General features: G+C 37.2%; 1 protein-coding gene across 3 annotated transcripts in view; it reads right to left on the bottom strand.

Annotated features, from left to right (window-relative positions):
• The window catches only part of arap2 (ArfGAP with RhoGAP domain, ankyrin repeat and PH domain 2), a 117,096-nt gene that overhangs the window by 48,019 nt on the left and 45,811 nt on the right, over positions 1–23,266 (bottom strand). For all 3 annotated transcript variants that reach the window (XM_051901517.1, XM_051901516.1, XM_051901519.1), the window contains exons 10-13: positions 14,401–14,507; positions 8,019–8,218; positions 2,755–2,840; positions 2,501–2,683 (exon numbers count right to left, since the gene is read on the bottom strand). In XM_051901517.1, coding sequence (XP_051757477.1) covers positions 2,501–2,683; positions 2,755–2,840; positions 8,019–8,218; positions 14,401–14,507 — 576 coding nt within the window. The remainder of the gene's footprint in view (positions 1–2,500; positions 2,684–2,754; positions 2,841–8,018; positions 8,219–14,400; positions 14,508–23,266) is intronic.

The raw sequence follows: 23,266 nt of genomic DNA, 5'->3' as shown, positions 1-23,266 counted from the left end.
TCATTATAAATTACTGTACCGTCTAAAAGTTTGGGATCAGAAAGATCAGATTACTTTTATTATGTAAGGATGCATTAAATTATCTTTTACATTGTTACAAAAGATTCTATTTCAAATAAATGATGTGAACTTTCTATAGATCAAAGAATTTATGCAGCAACTGCTTTCAGCATTGATAATGTTTCTTGAGCATCAAATTAGCATATTAGAATGAAGGATCATATGACATTGAAAACTGGAGAAATGTCTGCTGAAAATTCAGCTTTGCCATCGGTAATGTATGTTATTAGCATAACAATGTTAGTGAAAAGATTAACTGAAAAAAAAAATAATATGAATATCTTAGTATTTGGTTTGTCTCACTTTTTGTAATGACAGCAACACTCAAGCTGCATAAACTCCAGAAGTTCATGTTAAACCTCTCCAGAATGATCATAGATGTATGTCCAAATAGTCACATGATCAGCATCACTCATTTACTTGATCTGTGACATAGAATAAATAAAATTGTATGTTTTTTTTTTCATCTTATTCTAACTTTCATTTATTTTACATTGTTCAATGTGACTTTACAAATTACAACAAAAAAAAACATATCACCAGTTCCCTTTTATTCAGTGTCAGGGTGACCTTAAAATGTTCTTCCAATGACATAAACCTCAAGGGTGTCCCTTACATGTTCTCTAGGTCACATTTGCTAAAGAGACTTCCACTGGAAGTCACTGAATCTAATTGGTGTAGTTTATACAGCTGCTGTATAAAGCTCACAGCTGCATGTGTGCACACATAAACATCCATTTGTTTTCTATCATGGTGGGGACTTCTATCATACTGAACAAATTATATTTTCCATCTGCTAAATCTGACCCTCACATAAACCTTTCTGCATTTAACATATTCATTACCACATTAATAATATGCTTATTAAGGCATTTAACTTTGGCTGGTACCAATGAGTGTGTTTACATGCACCCTCATAATGCAACTGTAATGGGATTTTGGAAATATTGCGATTAATCTTTACCTCATGTACAGTAAATGCAATACTTTGATGAAACTAATACGATTAAACTCATAATCGTAGTAACCATACTCGCATTAAACTATGTGGCGTATACCCATTTTAATCACAAGAAACAAGCATGTAAACACCTTAATCGCAGTATTTCGCAGTATATTAATCGCAATTCACTTTGATGAGCTCGGACGTACACGGATGCCGTGTGTCGTTCACACAACTTCATGAATGAACTCCGTGACATTATTCTGTTTTCCCTCCACTCTGAATCGCCAAACTCTGTCAACACAACTCGATGCGCATTTTCTTCTCCGTATCTTCATCCAGAGACAAAGAGACACAGCGTAGGCAAACCCAGTTACAGCAGCATCCTTACTCTGATTATTGGAAATAATCGCATTATTGGTGCACATGTAAACATAATCAGTGTAGGTGATTCAGGTTTTACTGTTTTCTAGGCCAAACCCGACCCACAAAGAATTGTTTTTGAATTGTTGCTATATCTCATGAACTCAAAACCACTGCCTACCAGGATGACTACTGCTTCAAACTTCAGGCTGAATAAAAGTATTAGAAAAGAACTCAAATGAAAACTTAAAGACATATATATCACATCAGGGCTTAAACAAAAACTTTGAGAACAGGGAGGATTTTTCTGGAACATTTTGTTTGTGTCTGTCCCAGACGTACCCATCCATTTATAATCTAATCTCACCTCTGTATGTACCTTCACTATTTTCTTTATCTTCCTCTCACTCTCTTTGTCTCTCTCTGACACACACAATCACATAACTTTTTCAGAAGAACCCCTGAAAACTCCCCAGTGCTGCTCTCATCTCACACACGCCTAATCCACAGTTCCAATCCTCTCTCCCCTTCTCGTTCCCTCTCTTTTGCCCCCCTCTCCGGAAAACAAAAGCAGGCTTGATCTGTGTTACTGCTGACGGTGAGGAAAAACAGCATCTTTTGGCTTAGGAAAGAGTAATGCGGGCAAACTCCGTAGGAACAATAAACACACACACACACACATAAATACAGCATAATGATGAATTATGCACAGGAAATCCTGTTAACTCATAACACATTCATTATCATCTGTTCAATTTCTTTAACGTGCTTTTGTCAAAAATGTTTGTTTTCTGACTGTAATTTTAAGTACTTGCATTATAGTTGCCGTATTTTGTGCTACGTGAAAAGATTCAAAGTAGAATCTTAACATGGTTAACATAACCCTGGCAACCTGTTCTGAAAATTGGTGAGAGCCAGTTACCATGGTAACCCTAATTTACACCTGGGCTACCAGGTGAACCAGAGCAACAACAGATGCACACACACACACGCACACGCACACACACACACACACACACACACACACACACACACATCAACATCTCCAGGCCTAATGGGTCTTTTAATGAGGTAGAAAAAAAACAACACTAAGTCAAAGGGCCAATGTTAGCACACAGACTCTCTCACACAAACCTTGTTGAGTTCCTCCTGAGTGTTTACACCTTCAAGAACTTTCTTGTACTTCCTCTTTTTGTACTTCCTGCGAATAAAGGATGCACGCTGCTCCGTCGATGGCTGCTTGCAAAGCTCATCCTCTGGGGGAATATTTGCTGCCCAGAAGCTGTTGGAATTTTTATTCCCAACCTCTAAAAACAGCTAAAGAGAAGAACAGAACGTGAGGAAAATATATTTCATAGTAAGAAATAACTGCCATGAAAGATCTGTACCTCAATAAGCTCGTTGGTCCATATGCTGCTGTCTAGCTTCATACTGCGGACCTTCGAGATACCAGGACCCAGGAATCGATGCTGACCTGGAAACAGACACTGATCTGAACTATTCACATCTAAAACAGGCAGTGTTAAAGGGGTCATGTTAAAGGGATCATGAAATGGAAAATCAAAATGTCCTTGATATTTACACATATAAGAGGTTACTCTATATAAGAGGTTACTCTAAAATAAAAGCATACTCAAAGCTAACTCCCCTGTTTTTGTTTTCCATGAAATGCCAGGATTCGAAATCGGCCCATTCGCGATGCCACAAATTTCCTCTATGTGCCCCTTAACATACGTATGTAAATCAAGGAGGTGTGCTCTTAAAGGGTTAGTTCACCCAAAAATGAAATTTCTGTCATTAATTACTCACCCTCATGTCGTTCCAAACCCGTAAGACCTTTGTTCATCTTCGGAACACAAATTTTTGATGAAATCCGAGGGTTTCTGAACCACCAGCGTGATTTCCCCAAACCAGGTCAGCGGAAATCCCGCCCTGGAGCCGATTCTAAAGATTTCACTGGCCATGTCAACCACAGTAATGATTGCCTACACCAGTGGTTCCCAAACTGGGGTACGCGTATCCCTGGGGGTACGTGAGGCGACAGAGAAGGTACGCGAATAAAATGCCGAATTTTGCCGTTCATTTAATTCTTCCCTACCTTAAAATAACATTAAAACCGATCATGTATTTTCTAACAGGCACAATGCTGTAACTACATGACAGCCAATAAGCAGCGCGCATATGGGTGCATATAGGTTGCGTGCAGAGTCTGCTGTCTTAGCAAATCGCGCTACATGACTGTCGTTCTAGACAATGTACCTGTAGATTTAGCACTTACTAGCATGAAGAATAAATGGCCTGGCACAAAAGGTGCATAAAGATCAATTTAAGATTCAAACTCTTGATACAAAACATAGCCTACCTTTTGTGAGTTCTTGTTTTTAATGTTGATAATATTATACAAGCAAGAATGCAAATCCAAATATCCACACAACAGTTCAATAAACAAAAGGGTAATATTAAGTGATGTTCTTCACAGTATTGTCAGTATTTGCTCTATTTTGCAACGAAAGCAACAGCAGAATTACAACACAGCGGTGTTTCGAGAACGAATCTGCGGCTTTGAACGAATCGTTCGTGAAAGTCATGATTCAATGATTCATTCATAAATACAGCCACTTGCTTCGCTGAACGAATGACTCGGTGACTCACGCATTAAGACAGTGACTTACCACCATCTACTGGCGGTTTTAGTATTTAAAATAATCACTTTTCACGTTTTTAGCATTGCTCATTTCTCTATTGAAATATATATTTTTTTATTTAAAACATTATTAATGTTGTAAAAGGTATTCATAAAGATAAAAAAAAATGCACTAGAAAGTCAATTTAGGGGGCAAATATTGTCCCTTAATGGAAAATTTACAATCTAAGAGAGAGAGGGGGTACGCAGAAGGATGGTAAATGCCTCAGGGGGTACTCCACTCTAAAAAGTTTGGGAACCACTGGCCTACACCAAACACTGATCCCTAAACCTACCCGTCACTGTAACCTCAGCCAATGAAATTGGTTGCAGGGCGGGGATTTCCGCTGAACTGGTTTGGAATTCACGTGAACCATGCATAGGCAGCAATGTCATTGCACCTTTTGAGGTCCAGAAAGACATTGTTAAAATAGTCCATGTGACTACAGTGGTTCAAACTTAATGTTGTAAAGAAACGATAATACTTTTTGTGCACAAAAACAAAACAAAAATAATGACTTTATTCAACAATTTCTTCTCTTCCCTGTCAGTCTCCTACACTGTTGACATAGTAAACACAGTGCAGCACTTCCGGGTTCAACATCAAAACGCAGACTCCTGTGTCACCATCACAAGCATACATCGTGCTGCTCATGTGTACAGCATTGGCCAATATTGAGCGGGCGTTCTGACGTAGAACACGGAAGCGCTGCACTGTGTTTACAATGTCAACAGCATAGGAGAATGACTATTGGACATCGACTATTTTAACCATGTCTTTATTACCTTTCTGGGCCTTGAAAGGTGCAATGATGTTGCTGCCTATGTGTGGTTCAGAAACCTCTCAGATTTCATCAAAAATATCTTAATTTGTGTTCTGAAGATGAACGAATGTCTTACGGGTTTAGAATGACTTGAGGGTGAATAATTAATTACAGAAATTTCATTTTTGGGTCAATTCATCAATCACAAGAGCGATACTGCTGTGGAGTAAGAATATTGGAAGCAATCAAACTACTGGAAATGTATAGCATTTTTAAAGATGTGCCTGAGTGATTGAATTAGAATGTTTCCATTTGTTTGTCTCATTTCACAAAGGACACTAAATATCTTGTATTGAAAGCTATGACAGTGCCAAGTATTTTGTCCTCAGAGGTAATCGCTGTGGTTGCATTGTTTCATTTTAATCTGACTCGGGCTCAAACATATACAGCTCAGGCTATCTCAAGCATCAAAACACATGTCATACATGCTGTGGAGGGGTGTGAGGATATGGTGTGATGAAGTTTGCCAATCACAGCAATGGCCGTTTTCTGAAAAGAGGTAACATCCCTTGAAATTAAGGGTTTGTGACAGAGAGTGAAAATGAGGAAGGAAAATGATTATTTTTTACAAATATTTGAACTTTTATGTTGTAAAAAACTTTGCTAACTTTATAAACTAACCTCCAGAAACATAATATAAAGATCTGATAGTGCATTTCATAGCCCCTTAAATTACAGTATGTAAAATTCACATAGACAGATGCTAAAAATTCCTGTTAACCTAAAGTGTACTGCTTAACCTTAAAACTAAGTATGACTTCACACTAAATAGCATAAAGCCACAACTTGTACGACACACATACAGACAGAGTTACGCTCATTATAAATTTCATCGTATCCTTTCCAGGCACTCTTTTCTCCAGCCTGCCACAGCTATAATTGCAAATGAAAGGCGCGAAAAAGCCATTAATTGCTAATGAATCATAAGTAATTAATTGTGTTTGTTGGTCTGCGCATTTATTTCGCTGAACTCCAGGCACTGTCGTAGTTGTTGTTTATGCAAGAAACAGATGAATTAAACATGGCAGGGAGAAACACATATTTGAATATGGAGTGTGTGATTTTCCAGCATAATTAGCAGCATTTTAAAGTACCAGTTTGCCATCAAAGATCATTAGAGCCGCCTGAGAGCCGACGGGACTAAAGATGCTTTGTGTACGTGTCAGTGTCTGTGTATGTATGTGTATTAAGGGCACTCACTGAGGGTTTTATAGCGCCATCTAAGAAAACTTCTAAGACATGGAATGTTTGCATCAACAAAATCTTATTTAAAGCATCAAAAGAGAATAAAAACCATCAGAAAGGTGGGAAAAATTTTTCTTTGTTACTTTATTTGAAACTAATAAAAGAAAGGAAGAGTGGAAAATGTGCATACCGAGAGTTTCTATGGTAACCGCAGCCTCACTTGAGGAATGTCTCCAATCAGGACTTCATTTGAAAGAGCTTATTGCAATTACACGTGTAAAGAAACAGACAAACCTGAATATATGTCACACAGTCAGAGATATTGATTGATAGAGTGTGTTAGAGGATGAGAGACGGGGTAAAAAAAAAAAAAAGACAGAAGTGAATGAGAAAAAAAAAAAAACAGGCAGGAACGCTAGATAAGTATTATAAATGTGAAGATGGATCGTGAGAAAGAGAAATCAGTTCACCTGTCTCTCTCTTTCACACGCTCTCCGTCTCCTATCGAAGACAATTTGCTCTCATTTAATCGTTAGCCGTTCGTTATATTCCCAGTATTACACTTTTGCTCGCCTAATTGTCGGCGGCAGAAGCGCAGCTAATTAAAGTGTCTGTGCCATAGATTCCATGAAGGCTGTGGTGCACATTTAGGGAAAGTGTCTCCCCACTCGATGGCTTATTTAGCAGCCATTTGCACATGTTCAGCCAGTGTTTCCTCCTATATCATGACCTAATGCAACATTAAATGGCTGCATATCTGAAATAATGAGTTAATTTATGGTGTGGGAGGGTGGTCAGAAAAATCTAAGTAAAGGCAATTATATCAGGAAAAAGAGCAGAGGAACAGAGACAGAGTAAGATCGAGATTAAATATATTCAGTGGCTAAGGCAAGAGGCAGCTATATATATATATATATATATATATATATATATATATATATATATAAACTGTGTGTATATATATATATATATATATATATATATTTATAAATAAATATATACATATATATATATATATATATATATATGCGCGTGTGTGGGGTACCTTACTATACTAAGAAAAAAAATATGCAAAACTATGCTATGAAGACCATTTAGTCTGTTCCTGTAAAGTACAAGTACGGAGCAAATATAACTATGTGTGTGTGTGTGTGTCTGTGTGGTTGTTTTATAATTTTCTATGATGCAACACTGTTTTCGTAAATCACACATGTTGCGACAAGTTTTCAGTGACAAACAAGTTGTCTGGTCACAACCAGTGAGAAGATATTTAATATTTAATGTCCAGTTAAACTACCATTCAAAAGTCTGGGGTCAGCAAGATTTTTAATGTTTTTGATGTTTCTGAAAAGACATCTCTCATGCTACAAATACAGTAAAACAGTAATATTGTGAAATATTATTACAATTTAAAATAACTCTTTTCTGTTTTAATATATTATAAAATGTAATTTATTCCTATGATGACAAAGCTGAATTTTCAGCATCATTACTCGTCTTCACTGTCGCATAATCCTTCAGAAATCATTCTAATATGCTGATTTTGCACTCAAGAAATAATGTTTGAGACAACTGTAAAAAGAAATTTTAAAAGAACAGCATTTATTTGAAACTTTTAAAAAAAAATTGAAAATATGAATATTTTTGGTAACAATATCAAAGTATTTACTGTCACTTTTGATCAATTTACTTTTGATTTGCTGAATAAAACTATTCATTTCTTTGAAAAAAAAAATTGCACTGACCCCAAATTTTTGAATAGTAGTGTATATGGAGTGAAATTTTAGACCAATGAGATTTCACAGTGGGCGGGACTACACAGTGCAATGCTGTAGAAATAGAACCCACGTGAACTTTTACTGCTTGATGCTTTAGAACAATGAGTATGGTTAAGATATTGTGTGTTTCATGTTCCAGTCTTGTGTTTGTTCTTGATCTTGTGTTCACAATTGCTTCTCACCAGCACAATTCTTGCAGATGACCACACACAGGTTGATGGAGGCCCATTCCGGCTCAGGGGCCTGACAATCAGCACACTTCCTGTTGGACTTGTTGAACCAAACTTTCTCCAGCACCTCGTAATTGCACAACGTTTCTACGATGGACTCCTGAACTGCCTCTGTCCATTCCTCTCGCTCACGCTCCGACTCCACTGTGAAACTGACACAAATGATACAGAACTCTTATAAACACCTTATCAGACTGATTACACATTCAGTTTTACAGTACATGATTTTTTAAAGGCAATCAGGGGGAAAAAAAGAAAGGGTTTTTGTGTCAAGTATATGGCTACGTTCACAATGCAGGCAAAAGTGGCCCAAATCAGATTTTTTTTTTTGCTCATATGTGACTCAGATCTGATTTTTTTATAACAGTGTAAACAGCACAAAATGTGTGGAATCTGATCTTTTCCATTCTAGGCCATTTCTATATGTGGTCCTAAATCAGATACAGGTCTGATGTTATGCAATGCGACTTCAGTCTAAACAGTCTTATCAGAATTCATAATTCATATCATAAATCTAAATCTAGATTATGTCACAATTCAGCACTGATGGACATCACTCCAAAGATTTTAAACACCGGTAGTTCTTTGAATATGGAAGACAGCAGCAAAGTTAGTCAGTGGAAGGTAAAGTAAAACTTGAGGAAAAACTGTATGAGAAATACGTTGCTTTCTTTCTCCTCATTCCCCTTATCACTTGTGCATAAATTCGCTGGCTTTTGCAGCATATAACCTTATAAATGAACAAATAAATGCTGACTTCAGTAACCTCCGTGTTTACTTCTGTATGACATTGTGCTGCGTGCCGTCTTTGTTATCGTTCTTTTGTGCAGGTCAGGTCAGATCAGGACAGTAACCACTAGTTCACACTTAAATCTGATATTGGCCACATTTAAAAGATAATGTGAACAGCTGAACAAAACAATCAGATCTGAGCAATAAATCAGAATTGAGCATTAAGGCTTGCAGTGTGAACGTAGCCTAGTGTGCACAAAAGTGCCAGTAAAGCTTTGCAATCATCTGCTTCTGATATACAGTCTTATGTTGTGGTCATATTTACCGCTGTACAGAGAAAATCCAGTCATTTGGAATCCACGCAATCAAGAAATTTGTGTGAGGACAAATGATTGCCCTACACAGATTTCGCATCAGGTTCATTTGGTCATACAAATTTGCTGCGTTGACAAACAGAAAGCTGGTTGGTTTGAAAGTGACTTCTATTTGAGCGGTGCTTCATGCATTGCTACACTATTGACGAGAGACAAATGAGCTTTTTTTCATGGACATTAAAGGTACAGCAACCTGTACGACTGGTTTTCTTCTGTGGAACACAACAGGAGAAGTTCTAAAGACTGTCACACTTTTGAATGGAGACTTTTATAAAAGTATCATAAAAATAACCCATGTTCACAAATCAATCTGGTCAAAGTCTGCAATGTTTACATCTCACTGAAGGGAATCATGACTTCAGAAGAGTTGGATTAGAGAGCACAAGTCATATAGACCATTTATGATGTGTTTATGGCACTTCTGTGTCCTTTTGGAAGTTTGAAAGCTTTAATCCCCATTCATTGTTAATGCATGGAAAAGAGCGATTAGCACATTTCTTCTTTTGTGTTCCACAGATGCAAGACATAAAGGTTTGGAATGACATGGAGATGATAAAATGAATGGTCCACAACTTTGGGTAAACTATCCTAAATTCTAACAGATGAAGCCCAAATCTGGTGCCGTCAAATTGTAAGATGGGACCTGAAATCCCTAACAAACAGCACTGACTCAAAATATGGAGAGCCTGTGTGTGTGTGTAAACAAAATATGTTATGATAAATATAAAACAACATATTTATAATAATTCTTTTTATAATAGTTTTATCATTAAAAACAAAAAAACCTAAAACTGGACACAAATCCAAAGTTATACTTGTTAAATTTCATCCTGACCTAAAACCCAACAATTTGAGTCCCACTGGGTTCAGGTCAAGTAGCAGGCAAATAACAACGGCAAACACCCGTTTTTCAAATGTTCGTTACTGCATTATGATTGGCAGCAATGAGACAGTGCAGCCTAATTGTAAAAACCAGTAATAGCTCTGAATCTGCTTTCCATTTCCATTATGACCCCCTCTGCGCCCATTATTTTAAATGAGCACAGAGACCTTGATATGTCATTTCTGAGAAAAATTCCAATTATTTTGCCAACAACTAATACTAAATAGTCGGCCAGCCTCACATCGCTCAACGTTTAGAACGCAACTACAAACAGATCAATATCCTGTCCGGTCCACAAAAACAAAGATAGAACATAAAGAGGAAAAATCTTTAACAGTGCGCACCAGCCAAAGAAAGAGAGCGATAGCTTTTCATTGTTTGTTGTTGTTATTGTTGTGTCTTTTTTTTTTTTAGCCAGGGAACTGCATCAGCCATAAAAGGATCATTAAAAAACAAACACGAAAACATCTCATCGATTAGGCCTCCGCAAATGGCTGCATTGTTGGAAACATCAGCTTGCGTGGGGTCACAGGTGAGCGATGCCTGTACTGTACAGCTGTTATAACAGAGCTGATGTTTATAAAGAAAAAAAAAAGAACAAGAAAGGAAGAAAAAACAGATCAATAATGAGCGTGCTTCAGATGGATAGTATCAGAGCGGCAGGACAGTCATAATGAGAGAGTGGCTGCTAGAAAATAACAGCAGGCAACAAACTCTGAAAAAAAAAATGATACTAAAAAGGCTCAAAAGGAGAAATCGACTGAGTTTCCTCTCCCTTTAATAAATCTCACACTGTCCACATGCAAGCACTCAATTTCATTATACACAGGCAAAAAAGTTTCAACAGTTTGACACTAATCTTTTTGCAAACTTCAACTGTTTAATCCATATTTTATTTTGGTTGGTGCGATCACTTATACTAAGCAGTAAGTACGCTCTAATGAACCAAAGCAAAAGTTTCACCTCTCCTGGAGAAATGTTACAAACTAGATATTGGGAGGAAATATGTAAGAGAACTATAATAGTAATTAGAAAGGTTTCAGTTTACACACTGAGGGTTCAGCTAAAACAATTCAGGTACAGTTCCTGATCTAGTTGTGAGAAAAGTTTATAAATACTTTTTTAAATACTATGAATACATTCTAGGTAGAGATTAGGGGTGCAACGGTTCTCGGTAAAAAAAAAAAAAAAAAAAAAAAAAAAAAAAAAAAAATCGAACCTAATATGGTTTGTAAAATAGACAGAGTTCAGATAATGTATGTTTCAGCCGATGAATACGCATTCTGGCTTCCCAAAACGTTACAACAGCGAAGATCAAATCTGTCACTCTTTGTAAACTGAGTAGTCGTTTACGCAGTCATCACTTGGGTGTTGATAGCTCGCGAGCGCAAGTGAGACACGAACAGCACACGTTGCTATCCGTGTTTAAACTAAACTCATTTAAGCCTTGCTAATTTAAACATTCATGAGCAAGACGCGAAAGAGAACTTGCGCGCGCTATGAGAAGATTTGTGTGTATGCGCGGCTCATCCGAAGCGCGCACAGGCTTATCTCAGCCAGCGCGCAAATACTGAGTTCTCTTTCAAGTCTTGCACTTGAACGAACAAATTCACACAAAAATTATGTCAACATGCCCATTTTGGCGAGTATCCTAGCAATAGTCGGTTATGTCTTAAGTGAACTTATAACAGTCGAAAAAATACAACGCATGTGTAACAGTACTGGATCGTGCATTATGTCTTAAAGGGAAAGAACTACTGCCTGTGTTTTTAATGGTAATCAAACAACAAATGACTGAATAGCTTTTGTAACTTCAATAATGATTAATCTTTATTTAATTTATACCGTGAAGATAATATGCAGTGTTATTTTATATTTGAGTACTTTATTCATTTTCTGTTAGATACCTGAAAAACCCTGAAAAGCACTGCTTATTTTATATGAATCTTTGCTCTATTGTATTGATTTTTGCTGTTGCTTGTAGTTTGATTATTTGTTCTTATTTTCTTTATTTTAATTTGACAGTAGTCTTATTTTCCCTGAATATAGCACATACCAAACCGTACCGAAACCATGACCCTAAAACCGTGATACAAACCGAACCGTGAGTAATGTGAACCGTTGCACCCCTAGTAGAGATGCACAGATACTAAATTTCTTCACCGATACCGATAGCGGATTATTCAGAGTGGTATCTGCCGATACCGATAACTTTAATACCTTCTTTTAAATTAATGATAATTTCATTATAATTAATAATTAATCATTATATTTTTAATTACTATATTTTGAAAGAAATGCAAATAAAAACTCTCCATTTCATCAACTTGTTTTAGATTAACTGGTATCAGTTATGAACAAACACATTACTCAAATTAATATTAACACATTAACTAAATTCTGAAGATTAAATGAATATTTCTTAACTTTCTGAATGTTATCAATTCATATAAATACTATTAATATTCAACATCAAACTGTTTTTTTTTTTAGCATTTTCTTTACACAAAGCCCAAACGCAGTGCATTTTCTGCCCTCTTTTGATTGACAGGATATATCAGCCCTGACTATCAGCTGTTTTTAAATTATCGGCCAATAGCCAATAGCGTGAAAATGTGCTTTTATTGGCCTATAGCGATTATTGGCCGATATATCAGTGCATATCTAATTCCAGTATTATGGATTTCTGCAGGAATGGCTAATGTTGTTTTCATAGTTATTTTCTATAAGGTTGCAAACGTATTTTCATCTTTGTTTTGGGATATTAATAATAAGGTATAGACATTTCTTGCTTGAAAATGACAGTGATTTAAAAAGTAAATAAATATCCAAACAATAAATTAAAGTCGGCATGAAATGGAAATTGTGATCATTTCTTACCTATTGTGACATATGTGAGTGAAGTGGCTTCTTGAACAAGACAAAAAAAATTAGCGTGGGACTTGATTTTGTCCATCAAGAATTGATTGGACCATTGGATCAGTGTGGTTTGCCCACCCCCTTGTCCAGCGTCATTGGTTCCGGAAGTATTTTTTCCATTCATTTCTCCCAGAGGGATTTAAAAAAAGTCTTTGATAAAGCGTTATAAGCCATGAAATAAACCAACCAGCTACGAGGTGAATCATAACATTACAAGCTTTGATTTGAAGCCAAAAAGTATCTATGAATATCAGTAGCAAATCCTAACTAATTCTAACTGTTTTAGAAGATGGCCATGTTGAATGTTTCATTTTTTTTTTTTTCTCAATATTTAGATCATCTGCTGTATTAGAAGAAAAGCAACTTCATAATATTATACACCCTCCAACATAGCTTAATTTTAGAATGAGATTTTGGGGTGAATGCAGCATTTTGTTTTCTACAATCAACACATTTTATATTCTTTCTATGTTGTTTGAGGACTCTTCAGCATGTTCTTGAACTTTTGGATTGTAGGATACCCACTCTAAGGTAATGCAGAAATGGTGCAGAGTTTCGTCCAGGAGCAAACTGCCTGACTCTGGACTATGGGGACTCAAAACATCCTTCCAGAATTCTTCCCAGACTTATGTGCTTCAACAACTCTTTTTCTAAGATTCTCTGAAATCTCATTTGATCCAACTATATTGCACTTCAACACAATCCAGTTGTGAAGAGCAGATCAACAAAAGTATTTAAATGGCAGAATAGGTCAATCCCACACTTCAACTGCTGGTACAATATGACTTCAAACAATAGTGAGTTGCCTTACTGTCTAATGTCTACATAGGCAACTCTGTTAATGCTCATTCAAAAATAGTGCTCCTCTTCAAAATACACTCAAAAGACTCAACTATTGCTTGCAGTTGATTCCAACATCATCTGAAGTTGCTATGCTAATGGTTTGATATAAAAAAAGAAAAAAAGAAATACACAATATTGACATACACAGCATTGAAACAAAAGCCTATATAATGTATGATACAGCACAATTTTTTGTGTAATTTCTCTTGGAGGTAATTTTCCAAACAACCATTCTGCAAATTATGAAAGCATATGAAATTTGAAAATGATTATGCAATCAGAAACTGTATTTGAAATTTAGTGCATCTTTGAACTCATATTCTGAAGGCATTTAATAAATTTATATTTACACTAAGAACACTTAATCCTCCAAGTCTAACCTTGAGTGAAACTTTGATGTTTTTTTAAGCATAAAGTGATATTAAGGAAGCCCAGGTAGAGGCTTAATTCTGTTTGAAGGTCATCTGAAATCTGTTTAAAGCAACATCTACTGGTCAATTTATGCTAATATTTTATTTTGATAAGAGATTTTCTTACTTTCTGGGCTTATGCTAATACAGTATATAATAATTTAGAAGTTTACCAGAAGGATTTGAAAGGTGTAGTGATCTCAAATCCTTTCCTCTCAACCGGTTTCACACACGCAGCCGTCAGGTCCACTGCAGCGATGGCCAGCCCTGCATTAAAATCCTGTGAAGAACCAGCATAAACATCAAAATAAAATCTTTATAAAACACTCAACTTTTCATATCCACATATATTATCAGGAACAAAAATAAAAAAATATACATAGTAGTGTAAATGAAGCAGATCAGTCACTGCCGCACAAACAATCCAACATATTCACAGTCAGACATTTTGTGTGTCTGTTTAGAACACTGTAGCTGGAGTCAATCAAGTGAATAAGGGGGAAAAAAAATGCCAACTATAAAATGCAAGGAAACTTGTGTGAGAAGGGTCAAAGAGAGCACAGAACAGACACGGAGCTCACTGGAGGGTGAATACCTGCTGATCCACTGATGTCTGAATGAATGACAAAGTTTACAAGCAGAAAATTCGCAACAAACTTTCTTTACAGACTTTATCAATTACTTCAAGGACAATGGCGATATGAAATCCTCAAGGGAACAAGAAAAAAGGAGCTGACAACAGTCAAAGGCTACTTTATCGACCCTCTCAAGACATTTTTTATATAAGTATGAAGTGTAGCGAGCAATTTTTTATTATCATTATTATTATTTCAATCAAGTTATTATTTAAGTCCTGGGCCACTCCAAAACTTTTTTAAAGCAACTTATTTAATTTTGTACGATTAAAGGTCCATTCACACCAAAGACGATAACTATAACGATAACAGTAATGATAAAGATATAGTTCTAATAATCATTCTAATTATAAAATAAAATCCACACCATGACTACAATGATAATGACACAGAGAAACAATATCACTGAAATCACTTTCAGAACGATTTTTTCCAGCTGAAGATAGATAAAAACATTGACAGCCAATCAGAATCAATCCTACTCTAAAGGACTTGAGTATTTAAAGCTGCAGACGACAAACCTGCAGCGCACACTTGGAAAAAAACAGAGCGTTATCGTTTGTTGGCGTGGATGCTAAAATAGTTATAGTTATCCTTATAGTTACTGTTATTGGTGTGAATGGGCCTTAGACATGTTATTCTAGTTTTCTAGTCTTTGCAGGGGACCCTTTTAAGTGAACCAAGCCAAATAGCAAATAGCGACTTGACAGCTGTGTGAAAGAGATCAGCATTTGGCATTTTGATAATGACTTATTTTGTGTTTTGAGTGTCATGAGAGCCAGTAGATGATGACAGTTTTCAATATAAAGCAAATGATTTGTGAAAGGTGAACTCGATTGGACTTACCAAATATAGTCGTGAATATGTGATGTCTGCCACAGCATTCAAGACACACACTCTTTTACCCACAAGAATCATGCAAACTGATTATCAAAGAAATAAATCTTTTTTTGGAAGTTGCATTGAAGACCAACTGAGGGGGTTCAACAAGATGATTTTTGCAAAGTAAAGGCCCGTTCACACCAAAAACGATAACTATATTAGTGTCCACAATAACTGTTGCTTTAAAATTTTCAAGCTCTTTAAAGTTGATGGATTGTCATGATTGATCAGCTAGAAAAAAAAGATTCTGAAAGTGATTACAACTCTGTGTCATTATCATTATAGTTGTGGTGTGGACTTCCCTATTTTCATAGAATAAGCACAATTGATAAAATGTTATAGTTATCATCCTTGGTGGCCTTAAAGCGATAGTTCACCCAAAAATGAAAATTCTGTCATCATTTACTCACCCTCAAGTAGTTCCAAACCTGTATGAATTTCTATATGAACCAAACAGATCTTGCCCCCCATGTACTACCATAGTAGGAAAAATAGGAAAGAAATTTATACAGGTTTGGAACTACTTGAGGGGGAGTAAATGATGACAGTTTTCATTACTGGGTGAACTATCCCTTTAAGACTTTTCTGAAATATGTCTTATACAGTAGATAAAAATGAAGAAACTTCTGACTGTATCATGATTTGAGTGCATTAAAATCTTCGATGAGAGAGTAAACCAATTTTGTCATATGTAATTAAAAGGAAAACTCCCTCAGAGAGACTCAAAAGTATAGTGGCACATGCCAAATCTAACAAGAGAGAGTCTGGTGTGAACAGATTTGAATAAAGTTAGAGAGAGATACACACTGATGAACAGAAGAGCTTATAACCGCAGTGAGGTCATGACCAGAGAATGACATCACAAATGCAGTCCCTATTGAACAGAGAAAATTACTTATAATACACTGCAAGGTCTTTCGTATGAGTATAGACAACATTTCAACTTTGTCTATGTTGAGTAGATTTTTTTTCCACTGATCTCACTGCAATAGGATTGCCTTTTCTGTCAAGGATACATGTGATGAGGTCATTAGAATTTGGCCAAAAGAAGGTATTAAAACTTTTCACAAATATTGCATGTGGATTGCATGTGGTGTTACAAGGGTTACATTAGGGCAGAACACTTAGAATTACCACCTTAGATTCAAAAAAGAAAAAATGATTGACAGTTTGTTGGTCAATCCATTATGTGTGTATGTGCTCCAATTTTTGTTTGTTCCAGTACGCACATTCTAAATGTTGTATGGCCCTGGTTTAAAAACAGCATTACAAAACGGAACAAAGAACAGGGGTCTTGAGATGTTATTCTCAAAGCTGAACTACTTTTAACCTGATATGGTGTATTAAAATTGCAGGATTTGTGTCGAGAGCTGAATAGCGAGCACTCAAATAGCAAAACTCAATGTAATGACCAAAGAAGTCCATCTGATGTAGGTCTCTAGACAAAACAATAAAAAACAGTTCAGACGGAACACTGCCTGTGTGAACAGCCTTTTTTTTTTTTTTGTAAAAAAAAAAATATTATTTGCTCAGCTAGTAAAGACACCTCAGTGCTTAGAGCACAAATTATTTGATTGCAGATACGTGTGAAATTAGTTTGAACTTTGATCCACAGCATACTCTCCATTCCAGTAAAATTACAAAATTAAAGGGTTAGTTGACCCAAAAATGAAATTTCTGTCATTAAGTCACCTTTTGAGGTCCAGAAAGATATTAAAGACATCGATAAAATAGTCAACAAGACTACAATGGTTACAGTGGTGTGCACAAAAACAAAACAAAAATAACGGCTTTATTCAACAAATTTGTCTGTCCCCTGTCATACTGCTATGCTATTTTCATGGCAGAGCGGCTCAGTATTGGCCAGATCTGGTCACGTGAGCAGCACGACGTATGCGTATGATGCTGACGCAGGAGCTGGCCAATACTGAGCCCACGTTCAGACATAAACACTGAAGCTCTGCAACAGGGGACTGACGAATTTCTTGAATAAAGTTGTTATTTTTGTTTTGCTATCGTGCACAAAAAGTATTCTCGTAACTTCATAATATTCAGGTTTAACCACTGTAGTCACGTTGACTATTTTATCAATGTCTTTAATACCTTTCTGGACCTCAAAAGGTGCAATGATGTTACTGCCTATGTGTGGACCAGATACCCTCAGATTTCATCAAAAATATCTTAATTTGTGTTCTGAAGATGAACGGAGGTCATACAGGTGTGGAACGACATGAGGGTGAGTACTTAATGACAGAAATTTCATTTTGGGGTGAACTAACCCTATAAATGCAAATGTGTCAGGGTTCTGTCACATTGGTCTGGTTTATTCTTAGTTTGGTGACAGAGCCCAGACACTCCCACTGTCTTGTCACTGTGAGCGTGCAGTTCCAAGTTGGCTTGGGCCGTGCGCTTTCATCTACGTGATATGTTGTATGTGCAGAGAGTGGTGTTCGGATCCCGTCACTTCTGTCTAGTTCGGTTTTGGTTCAGTGTCGGGGTTTGGTATTCACGCTCCATGTTTTGTCTCTTTTTGTGAGCGCACAGGTTGAGTGTTCATTCACTCGTCGTCTCGTGTGTTTTTGTATAGCGCCTGGTTGATGTTTTCATTGGCCAGAAGTTCTTGTGTTGTCTTGTTCTGTGTAGCACATAGCTTGTGTTTTTCTTTGGCCAAGTGCTTTCATGTTGTCATGTTTTGTGTGGACACGCAGTTGGTGAAAGCTCTCATTGGCTACGTGCACGTGTCATGTTTTGTGTTGTTTTTGTCATGTCTGGTGTGAGCACATGACTTGTCATGTTCGTTTCTATGTGCCATGTGCTCTCCTGTCTATTGTCTATTTGACTTTTGATATTTGATTATAGGTTTATTTGCCCCACCTGCTGTACCTCATTAACCTCCTTAATTCCTCTCCTATTTATTCCCCTTATGTTTTCAGTCCTGTGCCAGTTTGTGTTGAATGTATCTATCATGTCCTGCCCTGCTTTGCCCATTGCCCTATGGGGCAGTTTTTGTTTTATTTTATTATTAATTAAAAGTCCATTGTTCCCTGCATCTGAGTCCTGGCCTCATTCCTCCCTGAAACCCAACAAAATGAATGTATCTCTTATAAACATACAATGACAAACCTTCTAAAAACAAGCAAAACAGAAAATTGAACCCTCTAACCTAACATACTGTTCAAAAAAACATATTTTTAGACCAATGTGTCCTGCAGTCTTATTGGGAGCTCAGACCCCTTAAGGCTGAAATTCTAGAATTGCCTCTGACTAGAGATCGACCGATATGGGTTTTTCTATAACCGATGCCGATGTTTAGAGGTCAGGGTCAGCCGATGGCCGATATGTGCTGCCGATTTTTAGGGCCGATATCTTGAAGTTTTCCCCTTCATTTGCATGCTAAAATGTCACACTAATAATAAGTGGATGCACAACATTTCTAAACTTAACATCATTTATTGAACACTGACTTGATTTACATAAAAGTTTTAGAGCATTTATCAAGCTGAATTTTTCAAGTGTGTTGGAACATAAATGTAAACTTAAATATACATTTAAATAAAATACAACTTTATAAATAAAAATCAATTAAAAACTTTGTCATGTTGCACAGCCTTGTATGCAAGGACAGTGCTAAACTCTTAGTGATTTCTGACATTCTTGACAGTTAACGTTAGACAGGTTTAATGAGGATAATAACTGTGCGACATATATAGATATATCTATCTATATATCTATATATCTAACTATCTATCTATCTATCTATCTATATATATATATATATATATATATATTATATATATATATATATATATATATTATAGTCATTGGTCGGAACACATCATTTTATTAGGCTGATGTCCATTTCGCATTACACAGTTGATGGAAACATACGCAGATGCGCATATTCTTGAGCTGAATTTTCATTAATGCAAAGTTGGATGAAAACCCGGCTATTGTCTGCATCAAACCATGCTTCCGAACAAACGTCATACACTTCTGCGCAGTGGCTTAGCACAAATCCGCGGGGGTTCAACCAAGAGGAGCCAATGGATATCACACAAGAAGCAACGTGCAAACTTACAACTGAGAAGAATAGTATTTCGTGTTAAACATTTTTTTTTTTTTTTTTTTTTAAGTTGGTGCTTGAAGTAGCCTAAAGCTGCTCTTAATTTTCATTTATGACTGCAGTGTTAGGAAATATTATAGACTGTTAATAATTTTAATTATAGGTCTAATTCATTGTATAATAGACCTAAAAAATGTTTAAAACATTTTCAAAGAGGAGCTGATAGCCTAATCTTTTATTATCCTCACAGCACGTCAGTTATGCGGTAATGTGCTGTGAAATTATTGCGGGGCAAATTTATTATAATATTAATTTAATAATAAAAGTAGCTTACCTAATAGTAATAATAATAGACTAGAAGAATGTAACAGGCTTACATTAATTGGAAATGCCAAATCCTCTTAATATTGACAATATTTGTCGGAGTAATGTAGCCCTCAATCACGCTGCAGTGTTTGTGAGAGCTGCCGCCTTCTCCACCACAAGCACAGAGTGAAATTCTCCGACTCAGATACAGGAAAAATAAAACAGAACTTATAACTAATATGTTATGTATGGCTAATATGTTAGCAAGCAAGCTGCTGGTAGTTTTGGACTACAGACCTTAAAGTTAACTACAAGTAAGCGAACCTTCAACCAGCTGTAGCATTATGCCAGTTCCCGACGGTTCTATGCTATCCGTTGTTTCTTTCACTAAGTGAAGCAACACTTCATAGTTTACTAGTAATATATAGTAAATATATGGCCATAGGACTTTGAAATATCAGAATTTAAGCCTTAGGCTACCTTTATCTCCCAGTACTGTTGTTAAATCTTCCAAAAGTTTCAAATCACATGCGGCAGCAGCACATTCCACCGCACCAATAACACAGGGCTGCCCGCGGACGTGCCTGGCTTTAAATCGGCGCTACTAAACACGGATATCGGCCGATGCCGATATACTAAAAAAAGACAAATATCGGCCCGATATATCGGTCGACCTCTACCTCTGACATCTTCTAATTGTCCTTTTATACTTTAAACTTTAGCCATCAGAGACCCTGCAAAGTGCCATTCCAACACCAATGTGTTTAGTCTTTTTGTGTTCTTTGTTTTGGAGCAAATAGTTTAAGCAAGGAAATCAAAAATCGATGTAGCACTAAACTGTAGTGGCATCACGTGATTTGGGCTTGCCTGTTAGGTTGACTTTCATTACCTTGGGGAAACATCATGGCCTGACCTCAGATGAGAGAAGGGCAGCACACTTCATCCTCTCCAAGTTGGGAAGGGGGAAAAAAAACAGCATCCTGGGCAGCTCGTTCATCTTGTTAAATTAAATACTCCACTTCACTGAACATGAACCGAGCTACCCACCACCGCACCTTTTTCCTCTCCCTCTCAGTCTCCTTCTCTCCATCTTGATGCTCCTTTGTGTTTTCTTCATCCCTCAACAGTCACTGCTGTCTTCACCTCCCTCTGTTATCCCTCCGTTCTTGTCTCTCTGCCCAGTTCCTCCTCCATTCCCTCTTTCCCTCACTCCTTTCCTTTTGCCCTATGCCATTTTCTCCTCCACTCCCTCCCGTTTCTCTCACCACTTGTCGGAGTGATTGCCACGGAGGGGATTTAATGCAAAAACAATACAATCAATTTCCATTTTCACTGCTCTCTTTCTCCTTCTCCCTCCCGCATGCTAAATCGGCTGACGAAAAACAATTTCCTTGCAGAATGAAGACAAAGATGTTTGCTCGTGCTAATAAGGAAAATAATGAAAGACAAACAGAGATGATAAAGTGTGTGTGCCGCCTATTCACACAGAATAACCTTCTCAGCTTAATCTCATTTAAAATTGAGACCAATTGGGTATAGATCACATACATATGCATGCGAGGTGTTATGGCTTGTGTGTGCATTGTAATAACTACACTTTCAGCATATGGGCTCATTCACATAGGAAGGAGCACAAAACACATGTCCTACACCTTTAAACGTGTGAAAGTTTCAGTTCTTTCACGACAATGACAAAACTACGTCTATCTATATCACAAACAATGGGGGAATAAGAAAAAAGTAGTATTTAACAGAGGAATAAATAAAGTAGTATTCAACAGAGGAATAAATAAAGTAGTATTCAACAGAGGAATAAATAAAGTAGTATTTAACAGAGGAAAAAATAATAATAGAGTAATGATGGATGGATGGATGGACATAAGCCCCTTTCACACAGAGATTCCGGAAAATACCCCGATAATGTGTCCCGGGATTTGTTTGATTGTATCGTTTGATTTTGGTTCATTCACACTGCCAGTGATTTTCTGGAATCTGTGTGTGCGTTCACACATGTCCCATAAAGATCACGTAAAAACATGTGACATCGATGTGACTTGTAATGTCTCAAGTTTGTAATGTAATGTCTCATATACCCCTTTTCCACCAGCACGAACTGGGTGCTAGTTCAGAGCTAGTGCTATTGCCAGCCTTCTAAGAACCGGTTTGCCTTTCCACGGACTAGAGAGCCAGCACAGAGCCAGGTCTTATGTCACTGTATACGTCTCATCTTTCACAGCAACGCTAGCGTGGCAGTGCCAAACACAAACACACCAAGCTTGTTCGAGATGCTTTGGCTTCTCACAGAGCGATTGGCGCATGCTCTACAAACGCTCCCGCGGACCCGCAGCTCCGATACATCTCGAACAAGCCTTCCATCAACAATGGCGGACGTTTCGTTACTACTGATGCTCATGGCTTTGCGAACCTACATTGGCATCCAAACACGGCTCGCCGTAATTTGTATAGCCGGAGATTACAGTCAAGCTACTATTAGCTTGATTAGCTGCTATTTCAAAAATGGCGGCCACAAGTTTCTTGTTGGTCACGGTAACCCCGCCCCCAGCCCCTGACGCAAGTGGTTCTTACTTCTAGACCAGCAATGTTTTGGTGCTACTTACGAACCACTTTTCTTGGTTCAGAGCTGGTGCTTTGGGTGTCGAAAGACTGATTTGAAACTAGGCTCTGGCTCTGAACCAGCACTCAAACTGCCTTGGTGGAAGAGGGGTAACAGTGTCTTATGATCTGTGATTTCTCTCTCGAGAAACCACACTAATGCATTTTTTTCTTCTGATTCGATCATAAACTGACGCATCATGTTCCAAAAACTGGCAAATGATCTCAGCTTCGGCGTCATCACAACGACACACACTTTACGGCATTGATTACCGCCTTTGTTCACACAGGGCACGTTCCGGGACTGATCCCGGCAATGTTACTAGGTCCCCATCCCAGGATCATTCCCGGGACGTGTCTGTGTTCACACAGAAGGCACTCTGGCAATTTTATGGCAATTTTCTGGGATCAACGTGTTGCGTGAAAGGGGCTACACAGACTGGTTAAAGCAATGGCTAAGTGCAATGAAGTTTGAAGGTAGACCGAACAACAAATAAACACACAAATAGACAGATAGGATAGATACCTGTAGATAGACAG

This window comes from Ctenopharyngodon idella, chromosome 7 (genome assembly GCF_019924925.1).
Source record: "Ctenopharyngodon idella isolate HZGC_01 chromosome 7, HZGC01, whole genome shotgun sequence".
NCBI lineage: Eukaryota > Metazoa > Chordata > Actinopteri > Cypriniformes > Xenocyprididae > Ctenopharyngodon > Ctenopharyngodon idella.
This window is presented reverse-complemented; position numbering and strand designations above follow the sequence as displayed.